Raw genomic sequence first — 16,433 nt, forward strand, 5'->3', positions numbered from 1 at the left:
AGCCGGCTCCAGGGCCATTGGAGGCGGCTCCAATATTCTGGAGCCGGCTCCGGGTTGTTTGTTCGTGGATTTTCTGGGTTCTGTTGGTTGTTTTTCTAATTTTCAGTGATTAGGCTTCCTAGTGATTGTTTTAATGTGTTTTAGTGGAGAATAAATACTGTAATGGATAGTTTAGGAGTGGTCTAGAGTAAACATAAATATGCAAAGATCGGATTAACATAGAATTGGACACAAAGCATTAATCATTAGGATTACATGGAGTTAATTACGAATGTCTTGCAGACTTGTGTGGGTTTGAAGTTTCTAACTTCCAGATTATAATGTAAAATTTCTGGTGAGAGTTTGTGCACTGCTAATTGCAAATTCTTAGAGTATACCTACATACAAGGAATTTGTATTTTTGCTAAAGATTAATTGATGATTAAACTTAACATTTAATTCGTCAATTTTGTTGAATAGGAGCCTAACAGTATGATAAATTGTCTAGATTTATTATACCTGCCATGGAAATAAATATTATAACATTTGTTTAAGCTCTGTTAATTATGGATACCGGGAATAAACTTATATTTACAGACACAGTCCTGTGGGTGATCAGGTAATGGCTTATTGCTGGATTAATTAAGTATGTTTTCCTAGTATACTTTAATGTGCTTAGTTTGGAACTATGGGTTTTGACACTGATACTGGTAGTTCTTAATCAGTGGTTGGATTTATTAAAGCATAATGGTTAATCTATTCTAACATGGTTAGGTTGGAATTGTTGGTTTTGGCATTTATAAATTATTTAAATGCATGGAATAGAGTAATTAATATTGATATTTATGTTTCCAATGTTAATCAATTTGTTGGGACTATTCAAGAACGGTTGTTACTACATTCTGATATGCTTGATATGGACTCGTTGATACTGTTATGTACTTGTATATGCTTTATCAACTATCGGACAGATTGGATTGTATGTACCGGTATGGGACGGTGACATACTAGGTTTGGATTAGCTCAAATTGCTAAGTCCTACCTATTTTGGAGTAAGGGCACGGGTTATAAAATACAATCCTCCTTATATATATAAGTCAGTACGGTTGAATACGCCGAGTGACTTACTGGATTTCTTATGGATGGTTAGAAACGGAGTTTAGATATATTTTTATGTTACCGTGTCATGAGCTTGAGTCTCAGTGTCGACGGTTAGGGTGCGTATATGCAGTTGGATGTGTAGCTGACTGTGAAGGTTGAGGTATACCCTATAATGGTTTAGGTACTCATGCCCACCCAGGTGTGTATTGTGTGATGCCTTCTATCCAGGTTGAGACCCCCTTCATGGCCTAGCGAGAGTCCAGTAGTGTGGATATATTTATGTACGGATTATTAGTTATTGTTGAACTATTTAGTATGTACATGCGTATCGAGTCTCTGCTTGGATTGTAGTAGGTTAGAACTTGTTCGTGGGCCTGACCCACTCCTATTTTTCAGGTGTACGTCAGTTCCAGGCTTGAGCTTGTTCGTGCTGAGCAGAGACGATCTTCCATTTTACCGACAATGTAGGATTTCTTTCCAGATCTTGGATTTGGATTTTATCTTTCATTTTACTTTCATTCAGTGTGAGATTTTTATTAGGGGTCCACTAGAGATGGATTCCCGAGTTGTTCAAGTTATGGATATTTGGTTTATCAAATTTAAGTATTTAATTATTTAAGGATTATCTTTTAGTTTCTTTTCAGCTTTAAACTTTCATTTCTTAATTCATTTTGTATTCCGTGTTCGTTATAAAATATTAATTATTTGATATTCCCTCGGGTTTGGGCCTGGGCCTGATCAACCCGTGTCTCGGATCCGAGAGGTATCACAGTCTGCCCTTTGCCCTTGACGAGAGGGCCAATCAAGTCCATTCCCTATTGAGCAAATGGCCATGGTCCTGACATGGGAGTTATCTCCTCTGACGGTTGTCTCGGGATGTTGGCAAATCGTTGACACTTGTCGCACTTTTTAACTAAGTCAAGTGTATCTTTCTGCATGGTGGGCCAATAGTATCCTTGTCGGATGGCCTTGTTAGCAAGTGACCTACCCCCAGCATAGTTTCCGCAAACTCCTAAGTGGATCTCCCTCAAAATGTAGTCAGCTTCCTCGCTAGAAACGCATCATAAATACGGTATGGAGAAGCTTATCTTGTAGAGCACCCCTTTGATAAGCGTATACCTAGCTGCCCGCATTTTGACCTTTCGAGCTTCTGCTCGGTCTGTTGGTAGCACCCCATCCTCGATATATCTAATGATAGGATATGCCCATTCCACACTTAATATCACTTGTTGCACTTCAATTTGTCTCTCCTGAGATATAGATGGTTCGTCCAAATATTCCAGTGGTATAGTCTTATTGAGCTCAGGTTCCAATGCAGTAGCTAGCCGGGCTAAGGCGTCTGCTTTCCTGTTCTCTTCTTGTGGTATTTGATGAATTGAGAATCTTTGGAAGTGATTCTTTAATTCCTCCACCTTTTATAGGTAACTCTTCATCTTCTCGTCCCGTGCCTTATATTCTGCTCGAACTTGTCCAGCGACCAACTGGTAGTCGGTGTACACCTTTAATTGCTCAACCCCTAGGGCATTTGCCACTTTTAATCCTACTATCAAGGCTTCATATTTTGCCTCGTTGTTGATTACTTTGAAACCAAACCGAAGTGCGTACTATATACTTTCTCCCTCTGGGGAAACAAGAACTAGCCCGGCTCCGCTAGCCTGAACATTAGATGAACCATCCACGAACAAGTCCCAAACTACCTTTGGGCCCATCTGCTCACTTGAACCTGGTTCTGTCGAAAATTGGGTTTGTTTCTCCTCTTCTAGAGGGGTAAACTCAGCTAAGATATCAGCCAACACCTGAGCCTTTACTGCTGTTCTTGGCTTGTACTGAATGTTGAACTCTCCTAACTCTACCGACCACTTCATCAGTCAACCAGAGCTTTCTGGCTTGTATAGGACCTGTCGAAGGGGTTGATCTGTTAGGATCACTATCGTATACGCTTGAAAGTATGGTCTCAGTTTCCTGGCGGACATAATTAAAGCAAAGGCCAACTGTTCCATCCTTGGATATCTTTCCTCCGCACCCCTAAGTGCTCTACTCACAAAATATACTGGCCTTTGGACCCCTTCTTCTTCTCGTATCAGAGCTGTACTGACAGCTGTCGTGGAGACTACAAGGTATATGTATAGTTCCTCTCCCAGTATGGTTCAAGACAGTAGTGGGGGTGAACTAAGGTATTACTTTAGTTCTTTGAATGCCTGCTCACACTCTGGGGTCCATTCAAAAGCTTTTCTTAGCACACGAAAGAAAGGTAGACACCTGTCAGTTGACCGAGAGATTAGCCTACTCAAGGCAGCAGTCTTCCTTGTTAATCGTTGTAGATCCTTGGTTGATCTTGGCAATCTCATGTCAATGACTGCTTGGATCTTCTCTGGATTGGCCTCAATTCCTCTTCTGCTTACCATATATCCCAAGAACTTTCCTGAGGAAACCCCAAAGGCACACTTGCTGGGGTTGAGTTTCATTTTATGCCTCCTAAGTACCTCGAAGGTCTCCTGCAGGTTAGTCAAATGGTCTTCAGCCTTTAAGCTTTTCACCAACATGTCATCAACATATACCTCCATGTTTCTGCCAATTTGGTGCTTAAACATTGCATTCACTAGCCTCTGGTATGTTGCACCAGCGTTCTTGAGCCCAAAAGGCATTACTTTGTAACAGTACAAACCTCTATCAGTGATGAAGGCCATTTTTTCTCTATCTAAGGTGTACATAGATATCTGGTTGTATCCAGAACATGTATCCATGAAACTTAGTAGTTCGTGTCCAGCCGTTCCCTCAACGAGCATATCAATTCTTGGGAGAAGAAAGCTGTCCTTCGGGCAAGCTTTGTTAAGGTCGGTGAAATCCACACGTAGCCTCCACTTTCCATTTGCCTACTTCACTAGGACCACATTTGCCAGCCAGTCGGGGTAGTACACCTCTTGAATAAAGTCGACTTTTAAGAACTTTTCCACCTCTTCTGATATAGCCTGATTCCTCTCTAGAGCGAAAGTCCTCCTCTTTTGTCTGATAGGTTTGAAGTTAGGATTTACATTTAAGCGGTGCTCCATGATAATGGGGTCTATACCTGGCATGTCTTCATGCACCCATGCAAATACGTCTCGATTTTTCCTGAAGAATTGAGTAAGTTCATCTTTGATACCCGGGGGAAGTGAAGACCCTATACTCACTTTCTTCTCGGGCTCACCATCACCAAGGATGACCTCTTCTAGCTCTTCTGTAGGTTCTGCTCTATGAAAGTCTGGCCTACCTTTCCCTCCCAGCCCTTCAATCATAAGTGCCTTTTGCGATTTTGTTTTTCTGAGAGAGGCGACATAACATTCTCGAGCCATTGTTTGGTCCCCTCTTAGCTCTCCCATATCATACTCAGTTGGGAAACGCATCAGGAGATGGTAAGTGGAAGTGATTGATTTCATGGCATTCAATGTTGTCCTCCCCAGGATAATGTTGTATGATGATGGGCAGTCCACCACTACAAAGTCCACCATTACAGTGACCTGCTTTGGATTGGCTCCTGCAGTTACTGGAAGGGTAACTGCCCCCAGTGGATATACTTTGTCGCCTAAAAATCCCACCAGTGGTGATTTCATGGGTCAGAGCTTCTCTCGGCAGATTTTTAATTTGTCGTACACTTCAATAAATAGTATGTCAGCCGAGCTACCATTATCTATCAGTATTTGTCGAACAGTGAAATTAGCGACGACCATAGAAACTACCAGAGGGTCATCATGGGGCTGGTGAATCCCCTTGTCATCTTCTTCAGAAAAGGTTATGACTGGCTCTTCAACTCGCGGTAATTTTGTTGGAGGACTTATCACTCTAACTTTATTTACCTCTGAAAAACTCTGAATTCTCATGGCATGAGCCTTTTGAGCCAAACTCGTCTCCCCACCACCAGCGAAGCCACTTGATATAACTCTGATCTCACCCATTGGTTGGTGTTGAGGAGGGCGATCATCTCGGCCCTCTCAGGCTGGATTAGAGCCTCCTTTTCCATTCCCAGTCGTAAATTTGCGTAAATAACCCTTACGAACAAGGTTCTCGATCTGGTTTTTGAGGTCGAAACAATCTTCTGTGTTATGTCATGGTCCCAGTGGAACCTATAGTATTTATCTCGAGACCTCTTTGTTGGATCAATCTTTAGCTTTGGCGGCCATTTCAATGATGCGTCATCTTGAATCTGCAGAAAAACCTGCTCTACAGATGTATTTAGGGGGGTGTAGTTATTATACCTGCCTGGGCTCACTGGACGGCGAGACGATCTATCAACCTGGCTGTTTGAGAATTTCTTGTACTTCAATTCCCTTTCCTCCCTAATGCTAGGTGCTGGCCTCTTTTTACCCGACTTCTTATCTTCACCATCTTTGTTTTTTTGTGCATTCATAGCATCCTCAGCGTTCATGTGCTTCCGTGCTCTAACCATTAACTCTGTTATGCTCGTAGGGGCTTCCTTTGACAAGGAAAATAGGAACTTAGAGGTCTGTAGTCCTCCCATAAAGGCTGTGAGGACAACCTTGTTGTCCACCTCTTCTACCTGCAGCATTTCAGTGTTAAAACGACTTATGTAATCACGGATAGGCTCTCCCTTCTGCTGTTTTACATTCAATAGATGTGTTACTGGTCGCTTATGCCTCTGCCCAACGATGAAGTGTCCTATGAATTGTTTGCTCAACTCTTCAAAGTTTTCAATAGAGCCTGGTTTTAATTTATTGAACCAAAGACGAGCCCAACCCTTTAGTGTGGTAGGGAAAGCCCTGCACATAATCTCATCTGGTACGGCTTGTAAATACATAAGAGCTTTGTAGGTCTCCAAATGGTCAAGAGGGTCCCGCGTCCCATCGAAGCTCTCAAGGGTTGGCATCTTAAATTTGCTAGGTAGAGGACAACTCATAACAACTGGGCTAAAAGCTAAGTTAGTTTTGTGAACCATATCGTTCACTGCAGCCTGGCCCTTCCCTTTCATCGCTTGCATAACATCGTCAACTCTAGCTTTCAGATCCTGAATCTCTAGATCAAAATGAGTGGCATCCTCAGTCTTATCACCAACATAACTAGAAGTATCTCCACGGAGCCTAGTGGTATTCCGTTCAAGGAACCGATGGTGATGGCTCCTCTGTTGACCCCCTATTTGACTAAGCTCAACATCGTTGTTAACCCTACGGGAGTCATTGTTGGGTACTTCACTGTTTCTCTCCTCGTTGGGGACAGCTAAGCGTTGCAGAATCATCACATTTTGTTGGATTAAGGTTTGAACCTGTTGTTCCAATGCTGTGACCCGTTCCTGATCATTTGGAACGATGGGGGGTTGCCCCATCGAGTCCCCTTCATCAGAAGCCTACAACGCTTCGTCCTCACCAGCGGCCAGACCAAATCATAATCGAACCATGCTTTGTTTAAAGAACAAAAATATGTTCCCACAGACGGCGCCAACTGTTGATGATGGATTCTGCGCAACCCAAATCTGATCTGACTTCCAGAATAAAGAGAAGAAAAAATGATCTTACAAACACCGGTGTGTTACCGGTGGAGTAGGCTCCGATGAACAAGTCAGTGTGAGGAGTAATCTCTCTGGAGAAATCAAGAAATTGAATTAGAATTTATTGCGTACCTCAAAACGTCGATTAGCCCTCTTTATTTATAGGGCTTAGGTCAGGATGTTACGTAGATTTCCCGTCATCTTAATCCTTATCGTCATCTGTAGGCCTAATCCCTATCGTATTTTGTAATCCTTATTTGTAATCTATAATCCTTATCTTAGCCTGTAATCCTTATCTTAGCCTGTAGAGCCTATCTTAATCTTATGAGATAGTGCGTTACTTTAACGATCTTCTCCTATCCACGGGTATTTAAATTATACATCCATCAACAATAAACACCAACATTCATTAGAGATTCAAGAGTACACATCCACTAATGGAACACAATAGCATGCAAAAAATATAAATTTCAATAAAAAAAATAAACTAATTGAATTTTAAGAATGGCAATTTTGACTAAGAATGAAAAAAAAAAAAGGATCTTGAGAAAATCGCCTTCTTTTTGGAGCCCATTCATGCTCAAGAGCGAAAACATCTTATTCTTTTGAGACTTTACCGCAACACCTGAGAGACTATTTTTTATTACCACTAAATAGTCTTTATGTTCTTTGGATGTAAAGTTAGCAACATAATAGTATGCAAAAAGACAACTTTCAAGAAGAACAAACTAATTGAATTTTAAAGTAAAAGACAAGAATTGAAAAGTAAATAGAAAAATGAAGGCATATTTTTATAGAAGTGTTATTAGGAATGAAAATTTTGAATAAGAAAGAAGAACAAGGATATTGAGAACAACCGCCTTTCTTTTGGAGCCAGGTGTTGCTTATGAGCCAAATCATCATTTTTAGCGTGGTTTCATCACAATACTCACGAGATTGTTCTTTGATTGCCACTACATGGAACTTGGTCATAATCTTATAGCTTAGTGTTTTTCTTAGGTTATAATTAAAATTGGTACTAATATTATCCTTAAAAAAAAAAAAACTTCGTAAATTTAGGAACTTAGGATACTAACATTAATTGAATTAAAAAAATATTTTAATATATTATCGTTAACACAAGAAGAATTTCAATTGAATTAAAGAACATAACACTAGAGTAGTAATAGAAATAATAAGGTATAAATTTTATAATGTTTTTAGTATTTATTAAGATATATTTTTCTTTTCCTTTGTATTTGTGAAGTTTATTAAGTATGAAAACCCATAGACTTTTTGGTTGAAACGATGACTTGGTACAATAGATGGCTATAAAGACTCCGCTAAACAACATATATCAACTTTTTTTTATTATATTGTAGGTCCGCTTTGCTTTGGAGGAGTGCTTGTAGTTGTTTGTTGTACTTACACCATGTCATCGTTATAACGATTGTAATGAATAATTTCTCATGCTATTGGAGTTGAAGTCTTCAACCGAAGACTTTGGCCAATCACAGTGCATGGTGCACTAAAGGCTTGGGGCGCAAGAATCATTATTCTTTAAAGAGTCGCGAGCAAAAAAACACCCTTATGATTTTCATATAGTGTATATAACTCCTACTACGTTCTTAAAACTCCTTAATATTCAATTTCAAGTGCAAACATGTCAACTGCTGTAAAATGTATACTAAAAAGACTAAAATGCCCTTCTATATAGTGTATGTGTTTTATGTTTGTTGCCGCCACTTAATGGATATAATTTGATTGGTTTGGCCTCTTTTTGAATTGGACCCAAACTTAAATCAGATGATCGGAATTTTCGCAACTTGCTTAAATTACAATACTACATACATTTTTCGCTGATTAACAAGCTCGATATGTAATTTTATTACATATATATGCATAACCAAGATTGAATTCCACCCTAAGAGTACACTGCAGTACATAAATAAAACCTTAATGTCCCCTAAAATAAACTGACAATCTGTATAGTCAACTTTCTATAGTAGTGCCACTGTCACCAGCGCTATTGAGAGACATTGAAATCGATGATGGTGGAGGCACGGCTTAGGGCTAGTGGTGGTGACAATGACGGTGGAGGAAATGGCGGCGAACATGCTAGAGAGATAAATGGGTGGAGCAGGAGTGATGGTGGAAGGGGCCATCAATGGTGATTTTGGGTAGAGAGGGGATGGTGATGGAAGAGAGACAGATAGAGTTGCTGGCAGTGGTGGTTGTAGGGAGTGGGTGATTGTGACGGCGCTGCTATAATTTGAGGCCTTAGGCAAAAAAAATAAAAGTGGCCTTTTAATATGTAATATATTAAAATTAAATAATAATTAATAATATTTATTTAAAAATTACACTTTTATTTTTTCAGATGCAAAGTTTTTAATTAGATTAGGGGGAATTGCAAACAATGCCCCTTTCCTATTACCCAGTTGCGAAAAATTCCCTTTATGAATATTTTTGGCAAAAAATCCCGCTCAACTATCTCAAGGGGGTGTTTTAACGGTTGTCCGTTTTAAGTGGTTGTCTGAGAAAATTTTCTGAATAAAATTACCCCTTAACAGATTATTCTTCAGATAATTTTTTTTTAGTTTTTCTCTTTTCTCTCTCTGTGTCAAACAAGCCTTCTCATTTTTTCAAACACAAAGCTAACAACAGATCTAGAAACCCAATTGTTAAAAAATTTATCTTTCAACACTGTTTGGACAACATGATATAACACATGTAAACAATAGTTAAACCCCAAGAATACTTAGTTATTTTTCACTTAATCTATTACTTATTTTTATTTATTTACTTTTTTTTTCATCCATGTAAAAAGTGTTATGTTTCCATTGGTTTCTTACCATCTTAATAATAAGATTTTTTTAAAAAAAAATATCTTAATAATAAGAGTAAGTAAACTTTCCAAAAATTACCCCATATACTTCGTCCACATGGTATGTAATTTTTGAGCAAAAAGTTACTTTGGGATATTTCGTGTTCTCTAAGTAAGTAAAAAAAATTTTAAAAAAAAAAATCGGATTTGAAAAAGAAAGTATGTTGCTTTTTAATTGTCAATTTTAGTCTACTTACTTGCTGTAGCATAATTCAATTTAGGAAAAGAAATAAATTGGACTAAGAAAACATGACAAATTATTAATTATTTTTCTTAAAATAATTAATTGTTATAATGGATGTTAAAGATCAAGTGTACTGAAGGAGTTCTTGAGCTGCTTAATTTTTCCATCTTCTATTCCAACGCCATGGTGGATTTTCTCTCTCTTGTGCGGTTGTACTCAATTTTATTTTATTAATTATACATAGCTTAAATATGATTTTATTGGCTTTTCATTTTTTGTTTTTTTGAAAATTTTTATTTACTACTTCATATACCTTGCTTGACGAAGAGAGAGAAAATAAATAAATAAATTGTCTGAATAATAATCTGTTAAGTGGTAATTTTGTCCAAAAAATTCACTCAAACAATTATTTAAATGGAGATCAATTAAAAACTTCCCATTGGGATAGTTGAGGGGAGTTTTTTTGCCGAAAATATTCATACGAGGGTTTTTTGCAACTAGCGAATAGTCGAGGGGGATTTTTTGCAATTCGCCCATTAGATTATTGTATCTAAGTTTTCACAATCTATCTTTTTCAATAGATAATATAGCCAATTCATTTAAAATTTCTTGTGACATATTAGAAGTGATTTTATCAATTTTAATTAAAAAAAACTCCTTTATGTTGCATTACAGTATTTTTTTTTTCCTTTTAAAACTTTTAACTCTTAAAATAAATCTAAATCATTAATATGAGAAGACTCATCATATTTTGGAAAATTCTAAATTAAGCCAATATTTTCTCAAACCATCATCATATAATGATTTTAATTTTTTAAAATTAAACAAAAAACCAAAAATGTATATCTTCATATTTAAATTGGTTCAAACCTATAATGAATTAAAGAAATAGCTTGGTTGACTATTTATTAAAAAACAAATTGAAAAGAAGAAGATAAAGTTAAATAGAATATGGAAAAAGTTATTCAATATTTAAGGCTCACGTAAGGATAATGAAAAAAAAAAAAACCACCGAGAAGAGAGGGTGAAAAAAATAAATAAATAAAAAAGGTTGAGATCTAAGTCACATAAAACGGGAGCGAATTCGAGAGCGAAAGCGTGAGAGCAGCATAATTAAATCATAAGCAGTGAAAATTTGAGTGAGAGCGTGCGCTGTAATGACCTGGTCATTTTCCTTCTTTTCATTTTTCAGAAATTTCTTTTTTCGTCTTTTTCCCTATTTTGTCCTTTAATCGTTTTTCATTTTTCTTTGCATAACCTCACTTTTTACACTCGGATTTGATTCCGGTTTTATATACATCCATGATATTTAAATTCCATGATATCTATATTTTCACTTTTGCATAAAAGTATGTTAAATGTTTACTTTTCTTGTAAAGGGCATAAATGCGTAACTTTTGGTAATTACTCTAAACTTGAGGGGTTTTTGTGTAATTAAATAAAGTAATTACTTTTCGTCTTAGGGACCATTTTGCAATTTAATTTGAAAGATATTTTCAAAAAGGACCTTTTTGCAATTTCTGAAAAATGTGACAAGTGTCATATTCCTAAGGTACCACTTGTTGATTTTGTGGTGAAACCACTTAGAAGCCTTATTTGATGACACATGGAGGGTGGAGATTCACTTATCTATTGGCCTAGGATAGGAGCACTTGTTGGCATGGATGGTTGACAAGTGTAGGTTTGATATTTAATCTTGAAAGCTTACTTAGATTTATGACAAGTGTAGACTTCACAATTGGTCTTGCATTAGTGTGTGTGTGTGAGGTAGTGCAAGAGCACCTACTGAGTGGAGAATCCCACCATTTTAACTTAGGGTTTTCACTTTTAATTCATTATCTCTTTCTCTCAAGAACCCTAACTTAGCCTCCATTGAAGGAAAAGCTTGACCAACAACTTTGACTTCATTTTTTGCCTCCTTCCACTCACCCTAGACCATAAAGTTTGGAATATAAAAGCTTTGCATCACCTTCCTCTTCATAACCCTAGAAGAAAAACATGGAATTCTTTTGCTTCCCTTGGATTCAAGAGGGACAATCCTCTTGTGAGGTAGGGGGTAGTTGTTTATTTATCCTCTTTGGTTTTTATATATATTGGAGTTTGATATATATTGATTACATGCTTTTTAAATTCTTGTAATTACATATAAATAGAGATTTTATATGCTTGACTTAGGATTTGTGGATTAAAGCATGTATATGACTATTAAATTGTATAGGTAGGTTATTGTTTAATGATTTGCCCAATACTTGTGATTTCATTGAGGGTTTATTATGAATATCTTGATATTACACTTATGTTGTTAAGTAAATGGAGATTTCATTGAGAATCTAGTATGAAAATCTTATATATAGCACTTATAATTACTTGTAGGTAAATTATTATATTACATGATTAGTAATTGTGGCCTACATTAATATTAAATTCATATGGCATAATGTGTAGTATCATTAGCTTGCCATTTTAGACATGCAACCTTAGGGCATGGTCTGTGTGGTCTTACCCTACTTGTGCTTGGTATATAGTTTCATGCATTGAGATTATATAAATGTCATGAACTTGTTGATTTTTGGAAGCTTGTAAGGATATGAAATGTTGATGGCTAGGGCTTGGCTCTAGTATGGAGGGTAAGAATTCTCCTAAGTCATAGTGCGCACTAGGTAGTACCTTGTGGGTCGTAATTACCCAAAATAACTTGTATGGTCTCGTGGCCACATATCCTAGTCATTATATTATTTGATTTCGCATTACCTTCCAAGTTGTAAATCATTGATTTCTTGTAGCTTGTGATTTGGTAATCTTAGTTTTAATATGGTTAGTGTACTTGTCTTGTATACTTGGATGCTACGTGTTTATCATTTCAAACATTTGTATAGCTTGAGATGATCCTTTAGAGTACCATGGAAACATAGACGTTAGGTGGAATGCACCCTTGTGACAGTCTATGTTTGGTTCAAATTATACTTGAAATTATAGGGTATGCGCATGCACCACATCCTAAGAGTAACTTAATTACTCACCCTAGTTGTTTGGGTTGTTTTTCAGGTAAAAAAGCTTTATTGTGGGATGTAACGACCCGGTCATTTACCTTCCTTTCCTTTTTCCTGAAATTTTATGGATAAATTTTTTCCGTTTAATTTTCTTTTCTGAGCTCTTTTTCTTGTCACATAATGTCTTCTCGAGTGCTTAAAAATGGTTTCTGAGACTCTTTCGTGTGAATTGACAACTTCCTTTGAGGACCGAGTCATTTTCGTATTTTCACTTTTTGGACACTATGCACTATTTCGTCCTTTTCCCTATTATGTCTTATCTCCGTTTGTCAGTTTTTGGCACAACCTCACTTTTCGTGCTCGGAGTTAGCTTTTAACTTCACGTGTCTTCATCTTCAGTGGTTTCCTCGAAATACGTATCTTTACTTTTGCAAGAAAGTACTCTGGTTGCTCCCGGTGTCCATAGGGGCATGGATGCACAATTCTTTATAATCCTTTTCATTTCTTGGGGTGTTTTTCATAAATATCTTTTGAAGATATTTTATTTCAGGAACATCTAAGAAAATATCTTTTGGAAGATATTTTCATTCTGAGGCAGTTTCACAGTTAACCCTTTTGTAAGGGTCATTGTGCAATTAACTAAAGTTATTGCAAAATGTCTTATCTGGAGCCTGGATCCTCGTACGGGATTCATTTTCACATTTCGTCGAGTCATGAACTCTTGGAATTTCCTTCTAGTCATTTTTCTCCAGTTTCAGAGTTTTTGGACCCCGTTGCCGCCGAACTTGTTCGAGGCATATCTCTCTGCTCAGGACTCCATTTTCGACGCTGTTTCTTCCGTTATTCATATTTTCTCATTTTAAATCTTTTTCGTTCACAGATTTTTTCCGTTTGAGCGCGTTTGCTCAAAATCCACTTTTCCGGACCCGACGGGGCGCGTTCAGTGCACTTTTTGAGATTTCTATTAAAGGGGGATGAGATATTTCATTTTTCATCTTTCGCACTCTCCTTGCACGACCTGAAGCAGCCATGGATGTCTATGTAACTGCCACCTTCTATTTCCTCCTTTGCTCTACTTTTCCTAGGGGTGGCAATTCGGGTTCGCGTGTCATAATCGTGTCGTGTCGAACTAGGGGTATTACACTAAACATGTCAACCCGAACACGACACGATTAATAATCATGTCACATATCCTAAACCCAAATATGACACATTTATTAAACAGGTAACATGACACGACACGTATAACCTGTTTAATAAACGTGTCGTGTTAGACACATCAAACACGACCTGTTTAACGACCTGTTTAACATATTTACCGGTTTAGCCTGTTTAACATGTTTACCCGCTTAACCTGTTTAACTTGTTTACCCGCTTAACCTGTTTAACATGTTTATCCGCTTAACCTATTTAAGGTGGCCAAAGATTAAAATACTAGCAAACATGACTAGAAATTTTGTACTGTGATGCAGTCCAAAAGAGAGATTAAAAGCCAAAGATAAAGATTAAGTCAGAAGTCATAAGTTATTACAAACCAAAATAAAAATAAGTCATAAGTTATTACAGACCGAAATAAAAATATTTAATAGAAATGTTAGAGTAACATGCAATCTTCTTAAGCCAAAAATCCACTCAAAAACTTCCTTCTGCAATTTGCATGCACTCTTTTCTGAAACACCCAAAAGTACAAATTCCTACAAAACAGGTAAGTGTAAAATAAGTTTAGATAAAAAATAAATAAATGACTAAATAACAGATTGAAATATAAAAGAATGTATGTAACAAATTATGTGAAAAATAAAACAGATGCAGAGGGCTTTTTTACCTAGCTGGATTTTAATGTTCGGTCACGCTAACACTGGTGGAACATTGGCCCTCAGCAGCGTCATCATTGTTGATATTAAGTTTCATTACATCATCAATCAAGTCATCCGCTTGAAGCTTCATTGTATCTAAGTAAAACATACACAAAAAAATTATTACTTCACTATTCTCTGCAATAATAAAAATATAATTTGAAGTTTATTATAAGTCATTTACCTTTCAAACCAAAAAGCCAGTCCCTCGTGCATACCAAAGCTTCCACATTTTCTGGTTTAAGTGCACTACAATATTGATCAAGAACCCGACCACCAACACTAAACGCAGACTCAGAAGCAACTGTAGTGATTGGAATGCTCAATATATCACGAGCCATTTGAGCAAGCCCGGGATACCTAAACTAATTGGCTTTCCAATAGGTAAGCACGTCAAGGTTCGCATTCCTATTGATTTTTGGTTCATCTAAATAGAGTTCCAACTCTGATTTTTGGACATTTCCAAGCAATTTATCATTCTCAAATGAGTCAAATTCCTACATTACAGAAATTATGAAAAACAAATAGATCAATCAATGGCAAAAGTAGAAAAATAAATAGATGTAATGAATAAAATAGGCATTAAAGGAATTTAATATCTCAAAAAAGTATTATTCACCTTCATAACATCAATGAACTTTTTAGTTAACTGTCCCTCATCAACTTGCTGGTGCTCACTTCCATCATTTGGTGAAGATGTGGATTTGGTGGTACAAGCTATAGGAGAATTCAACAAATATTGATCAAAAAGGTTAAACAGTGCATCACGAACTAGTGTGTTCTCAATGTTGTTATCACCATTAAGCTTGTTATAGCTAAAAATAACAAACCCAAGCTTATATCTAGGATCTAAAATTATAGCAATAGCAAGGATCATGCTATAATCAGACCAATACTTTACAAACTTTGAATACATTCGAGTTGCCATCTTGCTCAGAAACTGATCCCTACTATCCATTTCCTCTCGCAATGTCAATTGAACCGAAAACACAGATGGAAAGTACAAGTTTGCCGTGGGATACTTGGATCTAGAAAAGATGTTTGTAACATCATAAAAAACAGTTAAGAACTTGTAAATCTTTTCTATCCTACTCCACTCCTCTTGAGATGGGCAAAACTTGTAATTTGAATCACTCAACTGCAAATGACAAAAAGCCCGACGATAATAAATGGCAGACTCAAGCATAAGATATGTTGCATTCCATCTTGTAGGAACATCTTGCCTTAACCCTCTTTTACATTCTAATGAAACATGAGAGACACATTCAAAGAATTTTTGTTTCCTCATTTGAGAACCTTTAACATACTTAACACTCTCATGAATCTTTATGATAGATTCATCAACCTCTTTTAACCCCTCTTGCACTATCAAATTTAAGATATATGCACAACAGCGAATGTGAAAAAACTCCCCACCACTTAATAAAGCATCATTCAAATTGAGTTGAGACTTCAACAATTCAACAAATGAACAGTTTGGAGAAGCATTGTCTAGAGTAATTGAAAATAGTTTCTTTTCAATCCCCCATTTAACTAGTAATGTATAAATCTTTTCTGTCAAAGCAACACCATTGTGTGGAGATGACATGTAAGAGAAGTTCAAAATTCTTTTTTGTAAGGGCCAATCCACATCAATAAAATGTACAGTAAGAGATAAGTACCCATCAGTAGTCAGAGAAGACCAAAATCAGATGTCAGAGAAATCCTACCATTTGTTGATTCCAACATATGTCGAAGCCTACCCTTTTCATTTTTATACATCCTTAATATGTTAGCCTTGGCTGTGTTCCTACTTATGGGCTGAGCCTCCTCATTTGAATAATGACACATGTTTCTAATGCCCTCATATTTAACAAATTGAAATGGCAGATCATGCATGATGATAGCAGCACTCACTAACTCACGAAATCTATTAAAATCAAACTTAGAAGCACGCATAGATATGGATCCAGATGACTGAGATAAAAGCAACTGACCTATG

The 16,433-nt window shown here is 36.8% G+C and overlaps 2 protein-coding genes across 2 annotated transcripts; both read right to left on the bottom strand.

Moving 5' to 3' along the window:
- Positions 1–3,953: 3,953 nt before the first annotated feature.
- Positions 3,954–4,937, bottom strand: LOC132272397 (uncharacterized). Its single transcript, XM_059773555.1, has 2 exons — positions 4,742–4,937; positions 3,954–4,642 (listed from the first exon to the last, which is right to left on the bottom strand). Exons 1-2 carry the CDS (start codon positions 4,935–4,937, stop codon positions 3,954–3,956), a joined length of 885 nt encoding a protein of 294 aa, XP_059629538.1.
- Positions 4,938–14,817: 9,880 nt separating this feature from the next.
- On the bottom strand, positions 14,818–16,040 carry LOC132272398 (zinc finger BED domain-containing protein RICESLEEPER 2-like). The gene is made up of 2 exons (XM_059773556.1): positions 15,072–16,040; positions 14,818–14,949 (listed from the first exon to the last, which is right to left on the bottom strand). Exons 1-2 carry the CDS (start codon positions 16,038–16,040, stop codon positions 14,818–14,820), a joined length of 1,101 nt encoding a protein of 366 aa, XP_059629539.1.
- Positions 16,041–16,433: the final 393 nt, after the last annotated feature.

Source organism: Cornus florida, unplaced genomic scaffold, assembly GCF_030987335.1.
Source record: "Cornus florida cultivar Cherokee Brave unplaced genomic scaffold, ASM3098733v1 CherokeeBrave_3.0.0_Hap2_Chr09, whole genome shotgun sequence".
NCBI lineage: Eukaryota > Viridiplantae > Streptophyta > Magnoliopsida > Cornales > Cornaceae > Cornus > Cornus florida.

Bases quoted from the DNA above. Each gene is read 5' to 3' on its own strand.
- LOC132272397 (XM_059773555.1), bottom strand. From the start codon at position 4,937: ATGAGAATTCAGAGTTTTTCAGAGGTAAATAAAGTTAGAGTGATAAGT. The intron at 4,643-4,741 runs GTAGCTCGGCTG...TGGGATTTTTAG, and splicing joins ACAAATACTGATAGATAATG to GCGACAAAGTATATCCACTG.
- LOC132272398 (XM_059773556.1), bottom strand. From the start codon at position 16,040: ATGTCATCTCCACACAATGGTGTTGCTTTGACAGAAAAGATTTATACA. The intron at 14,950-15,071 runs GTGAATAATACT...TCTGTAATGTAG, and splicing joins AGTTCATTGATGTTATGAAG to GAATTTGACTCATTTGAGAA.